The 20,669-nt window shown below is 38.4% G+C and overlaps 1 protein-coding gene across 1 annotated transcript in view; it reads right to left on the reverse strand.

Moving 5' to 3' along the window:
* The window catches only part of ZC2HC1B (zinc finger C2HC-type containing 1B), a 30,954-nt gene extending 10,885 nt beyond the window's left edge, over positions 1–20,069 (reverse strand). Inside the window, exons 1-5 of the mRNA XM_014451961.2 lie at positions 20,048–20,069; positions 17,605–17,666; positions 14,726–14,845; positions 14,039–14,177; positions 941–1,068 (exon numbers count right to left, since the gene is read on the reverse strand). Of these exons, the coding sequence (XP_014307447.1) occupies positions 941–1,068; positions 14,039–14,177; positions 14,726–14,845; positions 17,605–17,666; positions 20,048–20,069 (471 nt within the window). The remainder of the gene's footprint in view (positions 1–940; positions 1,069–14,038; positions 14,178–14,725; positions 14,846–17,604; positions 17,667–20,047) is intronic.
* Positions 20,070–20,669: the final 600 nt, after the last annotated feature.

A 20,669-nucleotide genomic window follows, 5' to 3' on the forward strand; every position in this document is an offset into this window, starting at 1 on the left:
TGTCTAAAGCAGGGGTCCTCAAACTTTTTAAACAGGGGGCCAGTTCACTGTCCCTCAGACTGTTGGAGGGCCGGACTATAGTTTAAAAAAAAACTATGAACAAATTCCTATGCACACTGCACATATCTTATTTTGAAGTAAAAAAACAAAACGGGAACAAATACAATATTTTTATTTGCATGTGGCCCGCGGGCCGTAGTTTGAGGACCCGTGGTCTAATGCATGTGCAGATGGAGCCGGGGCTCACAGATGAGCTGTGGCTAGAGGGGGCCCCATCCCCATGAGGAACTGCATTTCATGGAAATCTTTCTAAACATATTTCCTACTCCGAGCCATGTTTACAATGAACAGTTTTCATGCTCCACGGAAGCGATGCTCCTGCTGGCTCTGGTTCTGTCTGTTTTTATCCATCTATTGTCTTCTGTTGTCATCTTACTTATTTGTATCTATTTATAACAGTTGCTCCCATTTTTCTTTTTTTTTTTTTTTTTTTTATAACAGTTGCTCCCATTTTTCTAACTTGCTGATTTTGTGGCTTTTAAAACACCTTCTTCTACAGAGCAAATCGCAGGGCCTGGGACCCATCCCTTGTGGCGGCCTCCTCCACGCAGGCCAGTTTCATTTGAGGGTCACAACTCTTTTCGGGGTGGTGAAGGCTGATAACCACCGTTGGACACAGAGCCTTATCATAATACTATAAAAATTCCACTTATATATTCAAGTCTTCATTCTAAGAAGCTGCAAACGCTATAGAAATATTTTGTTCCTACAACACCCAGAGGTGTGGTAAGCTGGGAACTCAAAAGGAGCCTGCTCCCGTGAGGATGGGTGACTGTGACCAGCTATGGTGACGCTCACATTTCCCAGGATGGGTAGCAGTTTCCCCACCAAACCACCTGCTGGCACCAGGCCTGCAAGGGCACCTGGGAGAGAGGCTTACCTGCACTCTGGACTCCAGTTTGGCTGCATCAAAGACTCGGCGAGAAGACTGATCCTTGCAGAAATTAATATGCCGACTGGCTGCATTTTCATTAAACCTCCTCAGACAATACGGGCACTGAATATAATCTGAATGTAAGGATAACAACAAAAGGCAATTAGCATTTCAAAAACAACCCTGAAATGGACTATAGGACGGGAAATAAATAGGATATGAACCCTGCTCCATCATGAAAGAAAAAGATCTTAAAGCCTGCTGCAGAGATCGCCAACTCCAGGGGAGGTGTGCAAAGGCTCAAACGAAGGACAGTGGAGGGACTATTCTGCTTGTGCACTGACTTCAATGAAGAGTGTACCCTTGAAATGTTTACATGAACTATACTTAGGAACTTCCCAATTCAAGGAATTATTTAGAGGATCGTCAGTCAAAAAGTAGTCATGGAATCATAGGATGTTAGTATTGATGATTTGAAAGGGCATGAAAGCCCAGGTTGTGGTACTGGGTGTGACAGAAACACATACACGAGTTTATGGGGCCACAGAGGGAGATAGGAATGCAGGCTTTGGGATGGGATTTGAAGTCAGTGTCACTGGCAGAAAGACGTTGCTCTGCAGTGGGAGATGTTTTCACTGAACTCCGAAGTGAGGAAGCAAATGATACATTCAAGGAAAAGGTAGTAAAATGAAAAAAGATAAAAGATTCAGAAAAGATAAAAGAAAAAAGGAGATTCATAAAAGAAAAAAGAAAAAAGGAGGGGTGATTGGAAAGTGGCTCTGGAAACAGCTTCAGCTTCTAGTGTTAGACTGTCCCAGACAGGTGGGTACGGGGAGGAGGAGGAGGGATAAATGATGGAAGAAGACTGATTTGGGATGGTGAACACATAGTATAATATACAGATGATATATTATAGAATTGTATACCTGAAACCTACATAATTTTATTAACCAATGCCACCCCCCAATAATTCAATAAGAAAAGAGGAGGAAGAGGAAGAAGAAGGAAGAAGAAGAGGGAGAAGGAGGAGGAAGAGAAGAGAGGAGGAGGAAGGGGGAGGAGGTAGTCTCAGGAAGCTCTGGGGCACTAGGTTCTGTGTGGGTCTCTGGGATACCCAGTCATCAGGACCTGGCTCTCATTTGCAGATATTAGACAAGGAGAGAAGTAGGAAGTGAGAAAGACCCAAGGTCTTCTTTAGAGTGTGGAGATGCTCATAGCAAAGCCAGATTGGAGTCTACCCCTCCCTAAAGCAAGCAGAGGGAGATGCGGGGTTTTGTTGTAGGTACCCCTCCTTAAGGGAAGACAAAGTGGATATAAGCAACATGAGAGAAGAGCTTCTCCACCCCCCACCCCCCAACTCCCGTGCCCCCCAGAAGGATCTGAGACAGCACCAACCTTGAACTCTACATGGAGTTTTGGGTCAAAATTCCTACATGTGGGGAGAGATATTTAAGGCAGTGATGTCTTCAAAGTTAAGAATCCTTGAAGGCAACTTCTAAAGCACTTTGGGAAGCTATTTTAACAAATCATTTCCAAAAGTGAATACTCATAAAATGTAAAAACTAGAAGAAAATGGGAGGAAATAAAAGATTAGCACTTATCCTAACCTTTAACTTCACACCCTGGGAGTCAGTCCTTAATGATTCATTCAATACATATTGAATACATATTCTGAGCCATGTGATACGGTGTCTCCGTAATCAAGGACTAGGCATTCCAATATAGAAACAAAGTTTCCCACAGTGATAAATTCCTTGAAAAAAATAAAATAGGGCAGCATTGGGAAATGTTGAAGGCTCTGACACCTGCCCGGCAGGTTCCGGGCCCCAGCTCTTCACCTGCTGTGTGTGTGTGAACTTCAGCAAGTTACTCAACCTCGTTAAGCTTCGATTTCTCCAGGACCTACATATCACCTCCCCCATCGGGTCATTGTGAAAGGAAACTAAAATAATCAACAGGAGGACTCGGCACAGTGGGCGGGATAGAGCATACTATTACTCTAAATAAACAGGCCCAGCAAGGTTGTGTTTCCAACTACCCAACAAGACTGAAACTGCTTAGAAAAAGTAAAATACAAAATGCCATTATCATGCAGAACTCACACTGGTGTAGAGAACCATCCGGAGCTCAGCTCTTGGCTGGGTGGGAATTTCTTCTGTTTTAGCAGCTACAAAGCCAAAGCTTCTATCAGAAATGCTGCTACCATAGCCCTGGCTGAGTTCAGGCAAAGACAATGATTATGACGACGATTGCTTCCTTAATCCCACTTGTTTATTCATTCATTGATGCCCTTGTGTGTGTTTGGCACTAGATGCCACCACAGAGACAACACAGTTGTGTATTTCCTGGACAACAAAACCTCAGAGAGGACTAGAGGAAGAGGCAAAGGAGCGGACCATTGCCATTCCGTGCGGTAAGCTGTGGACGGAGGTGGCTCCAGGTCCTCCAGGAGCCCACAGCTGGAACATGAAGCTCTGGCTTAGGGGGCAGAGAAAGGGAACTTCAGCCACTCTGAGAATGGGAAAGTATTTTTCAGTAACAATAATCTGGACACAGCATGACTGAGCTAGATGCTCTCCTCTCCTCTCAATCTGAGTCACCTCTTTCTCAATGGATCACAATGACATAAGAATCACTATGGACTGTTTCTTTCCATGGGTGATGGTTTTAAAAGTCTGACTACAAATGGACTCTTATGAGGACTCTGGGGAGGATGGTCAGATCTCATTAAAAAGAAATGAAAGTAGAAAAGCACACATCATTTAAAAATGCAAGCATTGTGGGGTGGGGGGAAGGGGACATATGTAATACTTTCAACAATAAAGATTTTTTTTTTAAAGCAAGCATTTTGTCGAGTACCCATGTCTATATAGCCCTGCAACAATGGTGACCAAATGTCCCAGGCCTCACCGAAAATCCCAATTATAAATATTCAGTATCATTGTCCCCATAAACTCTTACGACATCCCAGAAAGTTGAATGATTGCTGGACTTACTTAACTCAGTAAGAATTAGAATAAATATATACATGTCACAAAAACTGAGTCATGAAATATGGAATCATGTTAGAAAAAAGAAAATTAATTGCACACTCATACATGCCAGGCAATCCTATATAATAAAAGCATAGTATGCAAATTGTCCCCTCGACTCAGAGTTCGTCTGGGAGATTGACCAGGGGGCAGGGCCAGCCAGGGGAAGGAAGGGAGGCCCCGGCCAGCAGCCACTAGGGAACCTACTAGTGCATGAATTTTGTGCACTGGGCCTCTAGTACTACATACAACTCTAGTTATGGCTCTATATATTTTCTCCTATTTAAGCCTGAGAATATATGGGCTGACATAAAATCCCCAAACAATCAATATAATTGAATAATTAAAATGTGCTATTGTATATAATCATTTTGTTTGGTGCATGTAATTATAATAAGGCCACAAGAAAGAATTTCGTGTTATAACTATATTTTAGCATGAAACTGTAAAGGGCAGAGAAATAAACTGCATGTTTGATTAGGCCTTACAAAGGGAATGAATTACTTAAAAAACGAATAATCCCCACGTTTTAAATTCAATTTGAAAATTACAAAAATTCACATGGTTTCATCTGACATGGTTCACTTATTCAATTAAAGAACCATAAGTAGTTGTTTAACCCTGTAGCTTCTGCTATTAAAATAAAAGTATTTCTCATAAAAGATGTTTTGTTATATAAAGCTTGTGGTCAAAGTATTATCAAAATCACAGCCATAGCTATTTCTACCAAACATCTTAGACACATAATATTCTAACTACATTTTCATTAATACCCAGCAAGAGTGAAGCACTTACTAAAATTATTATCTGGTAAAGATGTTCAGATGACATTTTCAGATAATTTTTATAGCATAATTACACAGTGTTGTTTTTTAATCTTTATTGTTGAAAGTATTACATATGTCCCCCCCACCATTGACCCCTTCTTGCCCACCCCCACCCCCAGGCCTTCACCACACTATGCACAGTGGGGTTTTTAACTTTTAAAAACAAACTTTGAGAAATAATTTACATGCAATAAAATGCACTTATTTTAAATGTACAGTTCAATGAGTTCTGACAAATATATATACACTTGTATAACTACCCCAATTAAATACAGAACAATTTCATCACATGAGAAAGTTCCCTCATGTCCTTTCAGTCAATATTCCCCCAAGTCCAGTCTCAAGCAACCAAAGATCTATGTTCATCACTGAAGATGTTATAATTTCATATAATAGAGCATCCATGATGCTGCATGTATAGTGGCAATCTCTTCTTACTGCTGAATTATGTTACATTTTGCAAATATTCCTCAATTTAGCTATTCCCTTGTTGATGGATATTTTCAGTTGTTTCCAGTTTATGCTATATAAGAATACGATAAACATGTATTTTTTAAGGACATGTTTTCAGATTTTTGCATAAGTAGCTAGGATTGGAGTTGCTGTAGAATTATATCCATGCTTAAGAAAACACCAGTACAAAGTGGCTGTACTATTTCATACTCCCATCAGCAGCGTGTGCGACTTCCAGTTATTTCACATCTAGCCATTACTTGTAGTATTGTCAGTCTTAGCTATTCAAGTGGATATGTAGTGGTATTTCATTGTGGTTTTAATTTGCATTTTCCTGATGAAAATAATATTGAATATCTGTTCATATAGTTATTGTTCATTTTTTTTTATACATAGGTTCAAATACATCTCTTGCCTTCTCCCTCTTGGACTTTGTCTTAATATTGAGTTGTAAGAGTTATCTATATATTCTTGATATGAGTCCTTTGTCAGATGTGTGTATTATGAATATTTACCTCCAGCCTGTGGCTTGCTTTTGCATTCTCTTAATGGTGTCTCTCAAAACTGAGATTTTAAATTTTGGTAAAGCCCAATTTATCAATTTTCCTTTTAAAAATTGTTAATGCCTAAGAAACCTTGACCCTTAGATCAAAGATTATTTTTCTAGAAATTTTATAGTTGGAGCACTTATGTTAGGTCAATGATCCATTTTGAATTACTTTTTGTATATGATTAAGGGTCATTCTCCCATATTGATATCAAGCTTTCCCATGTAATTTATTTTTTCCCATGTAATTTATTAATAAGACTATCCTTCCCCATATTGAATTACTTTTGTCAAAAACCTATTGTCCATAGATGGGGGAGGGGGAGTCTATATCTAGATTCTCTTCATTGTTCAATTGATACACCAACACCAAATTGTAATGATTATTGTAACATTATAGTAAGTGTTGGCATAAGAGAGTGTATGTCCTCCAATTATATTCTTTTTCAAAACTATCTTGGCTATTCCAGACCCTTTGAATTTCCATATAAGTTTAGAGTCAGCTGGTCAATTCCTACTTGGCAAAGAAAACTTGCAAGAATTTTTATTGGAAATACCTTGAGGCCACAGATAAACTTGGAGAGAACTGACATCATAACACAATGCTGAGTCTTCCAAACCATGAAAATGGTAAATCTGTCCATATATTTTATTCCTCTTTATCGTTCTCTAAGTTATAAGATTTTCATTTTATAGGTCTACATATTTTTAAAAATATATACCTAAGTATTCAATGTTTTATATTATTGTAAGTGGTATTTTTAATTTCATTTTCAACTGTGTAAGTATAGTCTATGGAAATACAATTCACTTATGTATAGTGACCTTATATCCCGAAAGCTTGTTAATTCACTTTAATTTCAGTAGCTTTTTTGTAGTTACCTAAGATTTTCTACATTTACCCATTCATGGTCATGTTGTCTGTGAATATAGTTTTACTTCTTCCTCTTCAATCTTTAAATGATATAGGTATATACCATTTATATATGGCACACACATATATTTGTATATATCTATATGTCTATACGTATCAATTATATTTTTTTTCCTTACTATGCTGGGTACTACCTCTAGTACAGTGTTGAATAAAGGTGGTCAGAAAGGACACCCTTATTTTTTTTCCATTTCTCAGTAGGAAAATGTTCAGTTTTTCACCATTCAATGTGATGTTAGCTATACTTTCTCAAAGATTACCTTTATTAAGGAAGTTCCCTTCCATTTCTACTTTTCTAAGTATCTTTCTAAAACATGTATGGGTGTTACATTTTGTTACAGGCTCTGCCTATATCTATTGAGATGATAAAGGACTTGTATGCATGCATATGAGCAAAACCAATGGACACAGTGCGGGGGGTGAGGGCTTGTGCTTGGGGGAGGGGATGGCAGGGGAGAGATCAATGGGGGGAAAAGGAGACTCATGTAATACTTTAAACAATAAAGAATTAAATATTTTTAAATATTTTAACAAAATTAATATGATGAATTGCATTTATAATTTGTGTGTGTGTTGCATGCGGTTGAGTCAGCTCTGACTCCTGGTGACCCTCTGAGTGATGTCTACAATGCCTTGTCCTCAGCAGCCCTGCTCAGCTTCTGTCATGGCTTCTTTCATGGACTATCCATGCAGCTTTCCTCCAACACCATATTTCAAGCAAACCCTTTCCCCCCATCTGTGATACACAGTAATTGGAATATGAGAGTGTAGAAGATCTTAGCTTTGTCTGTAATAACATCTTTGTTCTTGGTGATCTTTCCTAATTCTGATGGTTGCCATTCTCAGTCTTGGCTATCTCTAAATTTCTTGGCTGTAGTCTTCATTTGAACTGATGACTGAACTAAGGTAAGCAAAATCTTTATTTCATTATCAATTCAATGTCTTCATTAAAGGTACATGTATTTCTCTCATTGTCATGATTTTTGTCTTCTTGATGTTTATATGGAGTCCTGCTTTGGCACTTTCTTCTTTCACTTTCATCAGAAGTTGTTTCAAATCATTACTACTTTCTGCCAGAAAGATGGTATCGTCTACATATCTTGTTATTGATATTTCTTCTCCCAGTTTTCACTCCTCCTTCCTGAGCCTAGCCCAGTTTTTCAGATGATATATTCTATGTACAAATTAAACAAATAGGGATAAAATTCACCCTTGTCTGATTCATTTGACAATAGAAACTATGTTCTTCCTTAAAACTACTTAATTCAGGTGTAATTTTGTTCTTATATTTTTAACTTTTCAAAGATGAAGTTTAAGGTAATTGATTTAAATCTTTCTCCTTTTCTAATATAAGTATTTAAAGCTATAAAATTCCTTCAAGGCACTGCTTTAACCAAACCCCACAAATTTTGATGTGCTTTTATTACCATTCAATTCAAAATATTTTATAATTTTGCCTTAGATCCATGGGTTATTTAGAAAGGAGTTGTTAATTTCATCATAATTCCTACTTTAATTCTAATGTGGTCAAATAACATAGTCTGTATGATTTTAATACTTTTAGATTTAATCCTTTTAGATCTGTTTTATGGTCCTGCACATGGTCTGTGGGTGAATGTACTTGAGGAGAATTATATTCTGCTCTTGACATGTGTCACGTTATAGTCATAGGTGTCAATTAGGTCAAACTGGTTGATATTGTTGTTCAAATTTTCTATATCTCTGATGATTTTCATGCTGCTTATTTCATCAGTTACTAAGAGAGGAATGATAAAATCTCCACATATTATTGTGAATTTGTCTACTCCGTCCAGTTTTGTCAGTTTTGTTTTGTGTTCTTTGAAGCTCTGTTACTAGGTACATAAACATTTAGGACTGATAGGTCTTCTTGATGAATATATTTTTTAATCATTATCTCTGCTAATAATACTTGCCTTGAAGTTTACTTTGCCTAATATTAATATTAGCCACTGCAGTTTTATGATTATTATTTGATGTGTATATTTTTCTGTGCTTTAAACATGCCAGTCAACAGTCATTTTGACATTCCTGCTGTTTATTTCTCTTTTTACTTTTTTATCGAAGAGGAAAGGCACAAATCATAAGTGTATGGCTCCATGAAATGTCCACAAACTGCACACACCCCTGTAAACAGCCCAGATAAGACACAATGTCCCACCAGAAGGGAACACACAGGAGACTTCCCATGTGTTCCCTTCTGGTCCTCCCCAACCCTCCAAGAAAACCACCATCTGACTTCTAACCTGATATTCAAACATGAAGATTCTAAAAAATTGAATTTATGATATTTACAGGTCAGGAAACCTGCGTTGCTGCCATCCTTTGAGAAGTTAGATCTGGCCCATGGAGCCACCAATTCATTCTCTCACCTGCCTGACCCAATTATTTGTATCTTTATATTTAAAGAGTGTTTGTTACAGAAAGTATATAACTGGACCTTGCTTTATCATTCAGTTTGATAATCTCTGCCTTTTATCTGAAGTTTTAGGTCATTTCTATGCAATTGTCCATAGAATTAGGTTGAAGTCGAGCATCTTGCTATTTTTCTTTATCCCATCTGTTCTTTGTTCCTTTTTTTCTCTTTTCTTGTCTTCTTTTGGAATACACTTTTTTAATATATTTTTTACTGATTAAGATATTACATATGTGTCCTTATCCCCATGTTACCCCCTACCACCCCCCCCCCACCGAGGGTCCCAACCCGCCCCGTTGTCCGTGTCCATTGGTTAGACCTATATGCTTGCATGTAAGTCCTTTGGTTGATCTTTCCCCCTTACCCCCACCCTCCCTACCTTCCCTCCAAGGCCCTACAGTCCAATCAATGCCTCTCCGTCTCTGGATCAGTCCTTGTTCATCAGTTTATGTTGTTCATTATATTCCACAAATGAGTGAGATCATGTGGTATTTATCCTTCTCTGACTGGCTTATTTCACTTAGCATAATGCTCTCTAGTTCCATCCATGTCGTGGCAAATGGTAAGAGTTCCTTTTTCTTCTTCCTCTTCTTAAAGAATACCTTTCAGCATTTCTTATAATGCTGGCTTGGTGGTGATGAACTCCTTTAGCTTTTGCTTATCTGTGAAGCTCTTTATCTGACCTTCAATTCTGAATGATAGCTTTGCTGGATAAAGTAATCTTGGTTGTAGGTTCTTGCTATTCATCACTTTGAATATTTCTTGCCACTCCCTTCTGGCCTGCATGGTTTCTGTTGAGAAATCAGCTGACAGTCGTATGGGTATTCCCTTGTAGGTAACTGAGTTTCTTTCTCTTGCTGCTTTTAAGATTCTCTCTTTGTCTTTTGCTCTTGGCATTTTAATTATGATGTGTCTTGGTGTGGTCCTCTTTGGATTCCTTTTGTTTGGGGTTCTCTGCGCTTCCTGGACCTGTAAGTCTATTTCTTTCACCAGGTGGGGGAAGTTTTCTGTCATTATTTCTTCAAATAGGTTTTCAATACCTTGCTCTCTCTCATCTTCTGGCACCCCTATAATTCTGATGTTGGTACGCTTGAAGTTGTCCCAGAGGCTCCTTACACTATCTTCATATTTTTGGATTCTTTTTGCTTTTTGCTTTTTCGGTTGGGTATTTTTTGTTTCTTCGTATTTCAAATCTTTGACTTGATTCTTGGGATCCTCTTGTCTGCTGTTGGATCTCTGTATATTATTCTTTATTTCAGTCAGTATACGCTTAATTTCTAGTTGGTCTTTTTTCATATCCTCCAGGGTCTCACTAAATTTATCGGCGGTTTCCAGAAAACTCTTGAAAAACCTTATAAATGTGGTTTTGAACTCTATATCCAGTCATTTTCTTTCCTCCATTTCTGTCATTTGTGACCTGTCTCTTTGTCTCCGCATTTTTTATGCTTCCCTGTGTTGGTAGAGTGGTTTTGTGTGCTAGGTGTCCTATAGGGCCCAGTGGCTCAGCCTCCCCAGTTACCTGAGGTGTACACTCTTGGTGCACCCCCTTGTGGGCTTTGTGCACAGTCTTGTTGTAGTTATGCCTTGATTGTTGTAGGTATCACTGGGAGGAATTGACCTCCAGGCCAATTGGCAGTGAGAATCAGCTGTGTCTGCAGTGGGAGAACTGTGCTGAAGACACCCTTCTGGGGCAAAACTTGCTTCAGTGGGGCTTTGGTGCTCACTGAGTCTGCCCCCTGAGTGTGTCCCTTATGGATCTGAGGAGTTGTAATCTGGATGGTCCCACTCTGACCACTGGGTACACTGGCTCTTGGATCTAAGGAGGTGCTAATTTAGCCTCTGCCTGAGGTTACCCAGCAGGAGCTACGAAGAGATCTGCAGATTCCCCTTCCTTTTTTGGGGTTTGGAGGTGCCCAGATGAGGCCCAGCTGTGAAGCAATGCAAGCTGCTGTGGGGCCTTGGGCCTTCTCTTGGAAGTTCTGGGTCTGTCTGGCCCAGCTGCAATTTGTTAGGTAATTTTCAGGTTGCAAAAGGCCAGGGCATTCATATGCAAAAGCCTCTGCCGCAGCCTGGGTGGGGCGGGGTCTAGGAATCAACAGGGCGGAGCAAGCAGCTATGGTTGATCCTCAGCCCTGCCCTAAAGGGCCACGAGTCTCAGTGTCCCAGTAATTGCTTCAAGCACCTCTGAGGGAAAGCCGCCCTCAAGTTCTGAGTTCTGCCTGCTGCCAGACAGTCCACTTTCTCCCCGTATGAGCCCTGGGTCCCCAGAGACTTCCTGGAACCGGAGTTCAGAGCAGTCGGGAGCTTGTGACTCCCTCCCGATTCAAAAAGACAGCCGTGTCCTCAGGTACCAGCCCCTCTCCGCGGGCGCGCGCTCCAGCCTCTGTACCTCTGCACTTTACTTCTGCAGCTCCTCTGAGTCTCAGTGTGCTTTTCTCTTTCCTTCTAGTTGTAGAATTTCCACTCAGCCAACCTTCCTGTAGTTCTGGATGATGTCCATTTTGTCTTTTCGTTGTATTTTTGAAGTTGTTGTGGGAGGCAGCAATTTCCGGTGTTTACCTATGCCGCCATCTTGGTTTCTCCCCCTGGAATACATTTTTTCATCTCCACTCCATATATTGTCTTATTAGCTATATGTCAATATTTTGGGGTGTTTACTCTAGGGTTTAGAATAGGCATCTTTATAATATAATATTCTACCTTCAAATAATACTATACCTATTCATGTATAATGTGAACCTTTCAACAATATACGTCCATTTTCCTTAATCTCATCCTATTGGTTTCATACATTTCATTTTCATGTGTTGAAATCCCCATAATATGCTATTATTTATGTTTAAATAGTCAATTATAACCCTAAGCTAACATTATACTCAATGACAAACAAGACAAGGATGTCTACTTTTGCCAGTGTTATTCAACATACTTTTGGAAGTTCTAGCTAGAAGATTTAGATACAACAAATAAAAGGCATACAAATTGGAGAAGATGAAGCAAAATTATCTCTGTTTGCAAATTACATAATCTTACATGTAGAAAACCCTAATGATTCCACACTGAAAAACAACTGTAGAACTAATAAATAAAATTCAGCTAAGTTGCAATTTACAAAATCAACACACAAAAGTCAGTTGTATTTCTATACACTAACAAGGAACAATCTGAAAATAAAGTTAACACTTCCATTTACAATAACATCAAAAAGAATAAAATATTTAGAAATAAATTTAATCAAGGATATGAAAGACTCATACACTGAAAATTATAAAACATTGCTAATGGAAATTAAAGAAGACAAATAAATGGAAAGACATTTCATGTTCATGGATTGGAAGACAATATTGTTAGATGACAATAATATCTAAATGATGTACAGATTCAATGCAATCCCTCTGAAAACTCCAATGGCATTTTCAGAGAAAAAAAATTATATAAAATCTCAAAGTTCCCCAAATAGCCAAAACAATCTTGGGGAACTCACACTTCCTGCTTTAAAAACTTACTACAAAGTTATGCTAATCAAAACAGTGAGAAATCTAGATAACCACATGTAAAACTAGATATCCAACCTCCAATGAACTTGGTATCTTATTTTACACCACATACAAAAATTAACTCAACCTGGATAAAAGACCTAAGTGTAAGAGCTAAAACTATAAAACTGTTAGAAGAAAACATGAGGAAAAGGCTTTATGACATTGGATTTTGCAATGATTTTGAGGGAGTTTGACATCTATGGCTGGGCAACAACAACAAGAAAGGAAAGTTGGACTTTATCAAAATTAAAAACATTTTTGCATCAAAATATACCATCAAGAGACAGTTAACCAAATGGGAGAAAATATTTGAAAATCCTATATCTGATAAGGGATTAATATGAATATTAATCTAATCTAGCCTCTAAGCCTAAATTCCAATTTATAGAAAGACGGGGGAATAGAAGGACAGGTTAAACACTAATATGACTTAGAAAAACAACAACAAACCCACAGACAAATCCAGAACATGAGAAATTCTAAAGATAACTGGCCTGGTAGGGACGTTGTACAGGGTTAAGAGAAACTAAACAGACAACATAAGACAATGTGTAAATCTTGGATTGTGGCTGGGGGATGAGGAGAAAGCATTAAAAGACATTCTTAAGAAAATTGGGAAAACATGAGTCTATGTTAAGTGCAAGAATAGTATTGTGGTCATGCACGAAAATATACTTAACAAATGCATAATGGAATAGTTAAAGTGTTATAAATTCTGAAATTTACTATTAAATAGTTCTGCCATAAAAATAAAATGAGTGATAGAAAATATTACAACAATGTCAAGAACTGTCAAATTTCAGTGGAAGGTATATAAGTGATCACTGTACTATTCCTTCCTCTTTTCTGTAGATTTGAAGTTTTTCAAAATAAAAAGTTTAGGGTAAAAACGCTGTGGGCCACTAAACTATACAACTTAAAATGGTTAAAATGATGATGTTTATATTATGGAAATTTTATCTCAAAAAAGTAAAAAAGAGCTGTAAGTATCTGACATTGGGGAGCTAATGTATCTTAAATTGCTCTGCACAGTTCCATTCTCATAAACCACGATGTGAACAGCATCCCCTGGAGTTATGTAATGCCATGACACTGGCTACAGTGGTGTTCTTATGTTGAGATGGAGTTAGAAGGAAACACAGACTCTTTAGACAGAATTGAGGGGGGAAAAAAGGAAAAGATAAATTATATGATAAAATTACTTTTATACAACTTAATTCCTATTGTTAATCTTAGAATAAATAGAAGGAAGCAAGGCATGATAATTTGGCCAAAACTTGAGCATAGCCTCAACTGGTTAAGAGTTAATGTCAGAAACAAACCAAACTGGCCACACACCTGGGTTGATGGACGCGGGGGGAGGTGGTGGGAGAGGGCGGCCTTCTTTCATGGCTAGGCTGCACTGCTTTGCTGATTGAATTGCAATAATAAAGTCTTCATGTTGTTGTCTCCAGTTAGCTTTCCTCACTGGTTGAGGCTACAAAAACAAAACAAAACAAAACAAAAAACATATACTAGCCTAGACTTTATATGTCTCCATTATAATTTTTTTTTCTTTTGCAGCTGGGATTTGAATTTACAGGAAACAGGACTGTGAGATTTGGAGAGGGAAGCAGAATTTGTGTTTCAAAAGTACTAAAACGGGTTTGGAAAATACAGTAATAAAATTCACAAATCACAGTAGTGAAGGAAAACACAAAATAATCAGAAAAACAACATAACTATAAAACCTTAAAGGAAGACTTAAATGTAAGGTTAAAAGTGACTTTCTTCCATGTTAACTGCTAGATTTAATGCTACTCTAATGAAAGTATAAACAAGATTCTTTTTTGTCACATCTGGAAAGTATCTGAAATACATTTGGAAATCTCAGTGAGCATGATTAAAAAGAAAACAGTAAAGGTGGATTATACTTACATGACTTTACATTGCTCTATCAAGCAAGAATGAAACCAGAGAGCCAGAAAGAGGCTTTAATGTACTTAAGGATGTAATCATGAACAATAAGGAAGATACTGATAATACCTTGGATTGAGGAGCCAGGCTCACAGTGGGAAAGTAAGTGCCCTGTAATCTTTGTTTTATGGAACTGAAAGGCTTACGCTTTTTGTTGAAGAGTTTTTTACATATTGGTCCATGCCTTTCCTAGAAAAGAAAGAGTGGGGATTAATTTTTTTTAAAAATGTACAAATCACCAAGTTTGTAATGCTGCAGTGTACTCAGGCAGCCCTCACTCACTACAGGGACTGAGTTGTACCTTCAGAGCCAAGTACATTCTCCAACTCTCAAGTCACAGCAGAGCAAATCCATCTGGCTCCCCTCGCCCATGTTACACATAACTAGATATTATGTTCGAACGGTCAAGGTCAATAAAAGGTCTCTACAGCTAGAGAGACTTACTTCAAATTTGGTTTTACACATTTAACTCTACCACTTGGGCGGTATGAATGGTTCTGAGCATTAAATAATGTTGAAAAGACAAACTTTGTAGTTGAAACTGAAATAAATATTTCTGACCATTTAGCCATTTTAACTAATGAAGTTTTATTGATTACTTCTTATTCAGTTTCCTGCCTTTACTGTTCCTAAATTTCAAAAGCAAGTCATCCAGTAATATAACAGGAAATTCGAGTTCCAACAACCTTAATATTCAGTTTTACCATCCTTTTGAAATAGCTCTGTGCATATAGCAAGGGGAAACTTTCGTAGCTTCCTACCAATAGAATCTTTTCAGAAAAACACCTCTTCCCACTCAGCATTTCAAAATTGAGTTTAAATGGGCCACTTTTCCACAGAACCACTTAACTCCTGAATAGGAGTGGAGAGGTTTCAAAGAAATAGTTGAGAACATCTGCAAAAGACAACTGGAACAACCACACAAATGCATGAAGAACATACCAATTCTGTTTAAGTTATAAACACATTTTCCTTGAATTGTACCCAAACATCTCACATGATTAGTCAAGTCATTTATTACAATAAATATTACAATATTTGCAATATGCTTAGCAGGGAAAACATTTTTAAAAATCTAGCCAGTAGTCCTCTGTATTTCTGTTACAAAAACCTGGGTACTAACACATTGAGCTCTGCCCATGCACTGACTTTATAGAGTCTGTTATTGCACCACTAAGATATTATACTAACATTTTTGCTTTCTACTCTAAATCCTCTTTGTTGGTGGATATGTAACTCCTAAGAGCTATCACTTACATAGTTGCTTTGTTCAGACCCAACAAAACACATGCTCTATAAAAATCACTGCACCTGTCTATAAACAAGCCATACCATTTGAAACTAAAGGAGAGAGATCAGATCAGTTGATCAGATGCTCTCTGTAGCCTAGAGATAGGCATAGGAAATAAAACTCAAGAGGACCTGGGGTGCACTTGACATTTAGTGACCCCTCTTCAAAGGGCACCTCCTGGGTCTCAAACCCCTTCCTCCCAAGGGGCGCGGCCCAGGCTGGAGAAGGCAAAGGCAGCACTCCAGTGGGTGCCAGGCCACAAGAGGCCCTGGAGCTCTCCTTCTAGATTCAGGAAACTCTACCTGCACTTAATTAAAAGGACAGATACTTCATTTGTTTGTTTGTTTTTGTTAATCCTCACCCTAGGATATTTTCCACTTACTTTTAGGAAGAGTGGAAGAGAGAGGGAAAGACAGATGTGAGAGAAACACATCGATTGGTTGCCTCCTGCAGGAGCCCTGATTAGGGCCCAGGAGGGAGAGGAGCCTGCAACCAAGGTAGGTGCCCTTGACCGGAATCGAACCTAGGACCCTTTGGTCCAAAGGCCGATGCTCTATCCCAGTGGTTCCCAACCTTCCTAATGCTGCGACCCTTTAATACAGTTCCTCATGTTGTGGTGACCCCCCAATTTCATTGTTACAAATTGAACATAATTAAAGCATAGTGATTAATCACAAAAACAATATGTAATTATATATGTGTTTTCCGATGGTCTTAGGCAACCCCTGTGAAAGGGTCGTTCGACCCCCAAAGGGGTCGCGACCCACAGGTTGAGAACCGCTGCTCTATCCACTGAGCAAAACCAGCTAGGGACATTTCTTTTTTTTTAATTCACCAGAGAAATAAAACCTACAAACCTCATTTTGCAGTCTTTTGCCTCAAACGTAGTCAGGCTTGAGTCCAAATGCTTGTAGTTCCATGTAAGTCTCCCTGATCTAAATGTCCCAACTAACAACTGCATTATAAACCTAATTTTTTAAATCATTTTTTTCTTGGGAATCTTTTTCTAATGTTGGGGTCTAATACCTGTTTGATCCTCTAACTTTGAAATAAATCAAGCTTTATTCCACCTTACAGGCATCAATCAGGAAACGAGATGTGTAGCTTGAAATTGGCTTAACAATTAAATCTTGGAAAAGGCTTTATGTTCATTTTGTTCAAATTACATTAAAAGCCTGAAATTGGAGGATTCTGTCTTTGTACGTGGCAAAGCAGGAAACAGAGGGAGGTTAAAGGGCTTGTCAGAATTAGTGACAAATTTGAGGCTAAAAGCCAAGTTTCCAGATGCTCCAAATTCAATGTTCATTCCTCTCGACTAGCTAATTTCCCTGGTGCTTTGGCCTTAAAATTTGGATTTCTGATGCTTATAGAAAAGGAGAAAGAGCCAAAACCTCTCAAGAGACAATCAGCTGTGCCAAGATACTTTCTTCTGGCATCCTTTCAGTTAGAGAACCAGGTTTAATAAGTTCCCTTTTGAATGTGGGCAGCATCGGACAGCTTCCGTGTCCTCCGAGCCTGCCAACCGTAGGTTGTGTACTCCTCTTCCCGTGCTTTCCCTCCACATCTGTCTTTAATCTTTGCCACTGCGGCCTCCTCACTAACTTGACAGTTCATTTAACTCCAATGAAACACATCTACAAAATGTCTGTATGTTTACCAGAACATCTGCTGCAAAGCGTCTTCCACAGACTTCACAGGGAAATAAGTTCTGATTGCCATCTGTATAGGATCCAAGAGCACATTATGTTAGTTTCAAGGAATTGCCTGCCTGAGAAGAAATGACTAACTGGAGACCTCAATAGCTCGATATCTTCACTCTTTTTTTCTTTCCCACCAACTACTTCTTCTAGAAAGATCCTCTGTAAACTCACCTGTGTTTTCTTCTCATGCCATTAAACAGGTAAATTATATATCCTTCAGGCCACCAGTATATAATTATAATTATTTAATAAATATATTCTTGAACAAAGTGCCTGATAGCTTTGCTTTAGACTTAAGTACAAAGTTAAGACCTTAGTATGAAGCCATAAATAATCCAATGGGAATGTCTTGAGGGTTACTACTAGAATGGAAGGTCTATAGGTGTGCTCAATGAAGGCATGCCAATTTATCAGAGACCATGACAAAAAAGTTGCCTCGTCATTGAATTTAAAGTAAACATTCCTGAGAATGGCTTCCTCTCTTCCCATAAACAATCTTTGCTGGAGAATAACTCCAAACAATGAAGGAGGAAGTAGAAGAGACTGATGAAATGGACCAAGTAGAACTGGTCTACTTTGATTGAAATCAGGAAAGAGGTGTGATTACAATGAAGCCTATGAAAATGAGGAACATCACCCTAGCAGTGATGGCGAACCTATGACACGCATGTCAGAGGTGACACGCGAACTCATTTTTTTGGTTGATTTTTCTTTGTTAAATGGCATTTAAATATATAAAATAAATATCAAAAATATAAATCTTTGTTTTACTATGATTGCAAATATCAAAAAATTTCTTTATGTGACACGGCACCAGAGTTAAGTTTAGGTTTTTCAAAATGCTGACACGCCGAGCTCAAAAGGTTCGCCATCACTGCCCTAGAGGTTGTGTTCAGGGTCAGACCTCCTGATGGGGCTAGTGAATGATACTGCTGGCATTTTATATGCAGTGGTGAATGAGTGAAGGATTATAATCACAGTATGTTCAGTACTTGCTATTTTTTATTTTAATACTTAACCATAGCGGTATTTTAAAAGTTAAATGAAGAATAAACTCGCCCTGGCCAGGTGGCTCCATTGGCTGGAGCCATCAACCAGAAAGTTGCAGATTCGATTCCTGGTCAGGACACATACCCAGGTTTCGGGTTAGGGTGAGGATGGGAGGCAACTGATTGATGTTTCTCTTTCACACTGATGTTTCTCTTTCTCTCTCTTGCTTTTCTCCTCTCTTTAAAACCAATAGAAACATATCCTCGAGTAAGGGTTAAAAAAAAAAAAGAATAAACTCAAATATAAAAGAAAAAAAAAAGCTGAAACTGGGCCTACTATGTCCCAATGCCTCAAAGTACCTGACCCATAGTAAAGTGCTCAATAAATACTTATTGAATGCATGGGCCAAACAAGAATTGCGTTTCCACCACAGGACCAATCATTCATTCAATAAATATCTGCTACATGCAACTCTGTGGGAATATTGAGAGAAACCATACGTGGGTCCAGCCCAGAAAAGGAGGAAAGTATGTACATAAATTAAGTGAAGTTAGCAAAGTGTCACGAGAAAAGGAAAACATTATGGAATTCTGAAAAAAAATAAAAAAAGAGTTGCACTTCATATTACTTCCTCTCTGTTCATCTGGAGTTGAGTATATACAGATTTAAAAAGCAGTTTGATCATGGGGAAGATTTTATATTAGAATAAAAATCTGGACTTTTTTCTCCAAACAGGGGGAGCAATCAAGAACACTGATGAGGAAGAATCTGAACTGTGGAAGACTGATGTGACAGAAAGGAGGAAAAAGAGAATTTTATTTAAAAAGCTGAAGTTGCAGGCCTGAAATAGAAAGGAAAGAGAAAATGGAAGACACTATGGTCAAAGAATTGACAGCATGACTAGATCTGGGGGAGATGGGTGATGGCAGTGAGAGAAGGATGCCTGAGGACGGAGAAGATGGTAGGGCTGTGGATAGAAATGGAGCATTTGAAAAATAGGGCCATCTTAGTGAGAAAAATGACCTCAGCTTTGGAAATACTGAGTTTGAAAGCGAGTCAGCCAGCCAGCAGGATGGAAATGAGGGAGGTCAGGGCTAGAGACACAGATGCAGGCTTTGTTTGGAGAGTGATGTAAAGGCATGATACTGCCAGGGAAGAGGTCATGGAAAGAGAAGCACAGGGATGATCCCGAGGGAACTCCATATTTGAGGGCCAAAGAGATGATGATGATAAGCCAGAAAGAGAAGCAGGAGAGAACAGGGTCATGGAAACCAAGGGAAGACAGTTCAAAAAAGGAAGGCTTGATTAACAGGAATCAGATGGTAGCTCATTACACACATTGTTGATTTAAATGATTTCTTCTCACATCTGCCAGATGGTATTGTATTTGCAACACAGGTCATCCATTACAGCATACAGCAACACCACTCATCCTCTCTGTGCTTTTGGCCTTTTCTGTAAAATACGGTCTTAATTTTTTTTTCCCAGCAAAGATATCCCACCCCTCCACATACTTGTTAATAAAAACTACTCATCCTAATTATAAAACTGCTTTTTCTAAAACACTAGTGAAGGTTTATTTGTATAAATATTACTTTAATATTTGTATAGTGTTTTCCTGTTCCCCAAACACTTTTCCTGTGTAATCTCATTTGCTCCTCACAGTAATACTGTGAGACAGGGTTGGTATTCTTATTTACAGATAAGAAAATGGAGGTTCAAGGTTAGGTGACTTCTCTAAGACCACAGATAAGTGGTAACACTGACACTTGAACCTGATACGAGAATCAAGACTATTTATTCAACTGTTACCATAAATATAGCCATATTATGTCAGTACTCACCTGCAAAGCAAATGGAAGTCCCTAGAGAAACAACACCTTCTGGTTTATAAATCAGTGAGTGTTAAAGAGTTCAGTGAATTAAAAAATAATGACAGATACAATATGATTCAATTGAAATACATAGACCATCACATTCTGAATGACATTCAGCTTGGAAACTTGACTAAGAAAGAAAGAAGCTTGACTAA

The sequence above is a fragment of the Myotis lucifugus genome, unplaced genomic scaffold, assembly GCF_000147115.1.
Source record: "Myotis lucifugus unplaced genomic scaffold, Myoluc2.0 scaffold_11, whole genome shotgun sequence".
In the NCBI taxonomy this organism is placed as follows: domain Eukaryota; kingdom Metazoa; phylum Chordata; class Mammalia; order Chiroptera; family Vespertilionidae; genus Myotis; species Myotis lucifugus.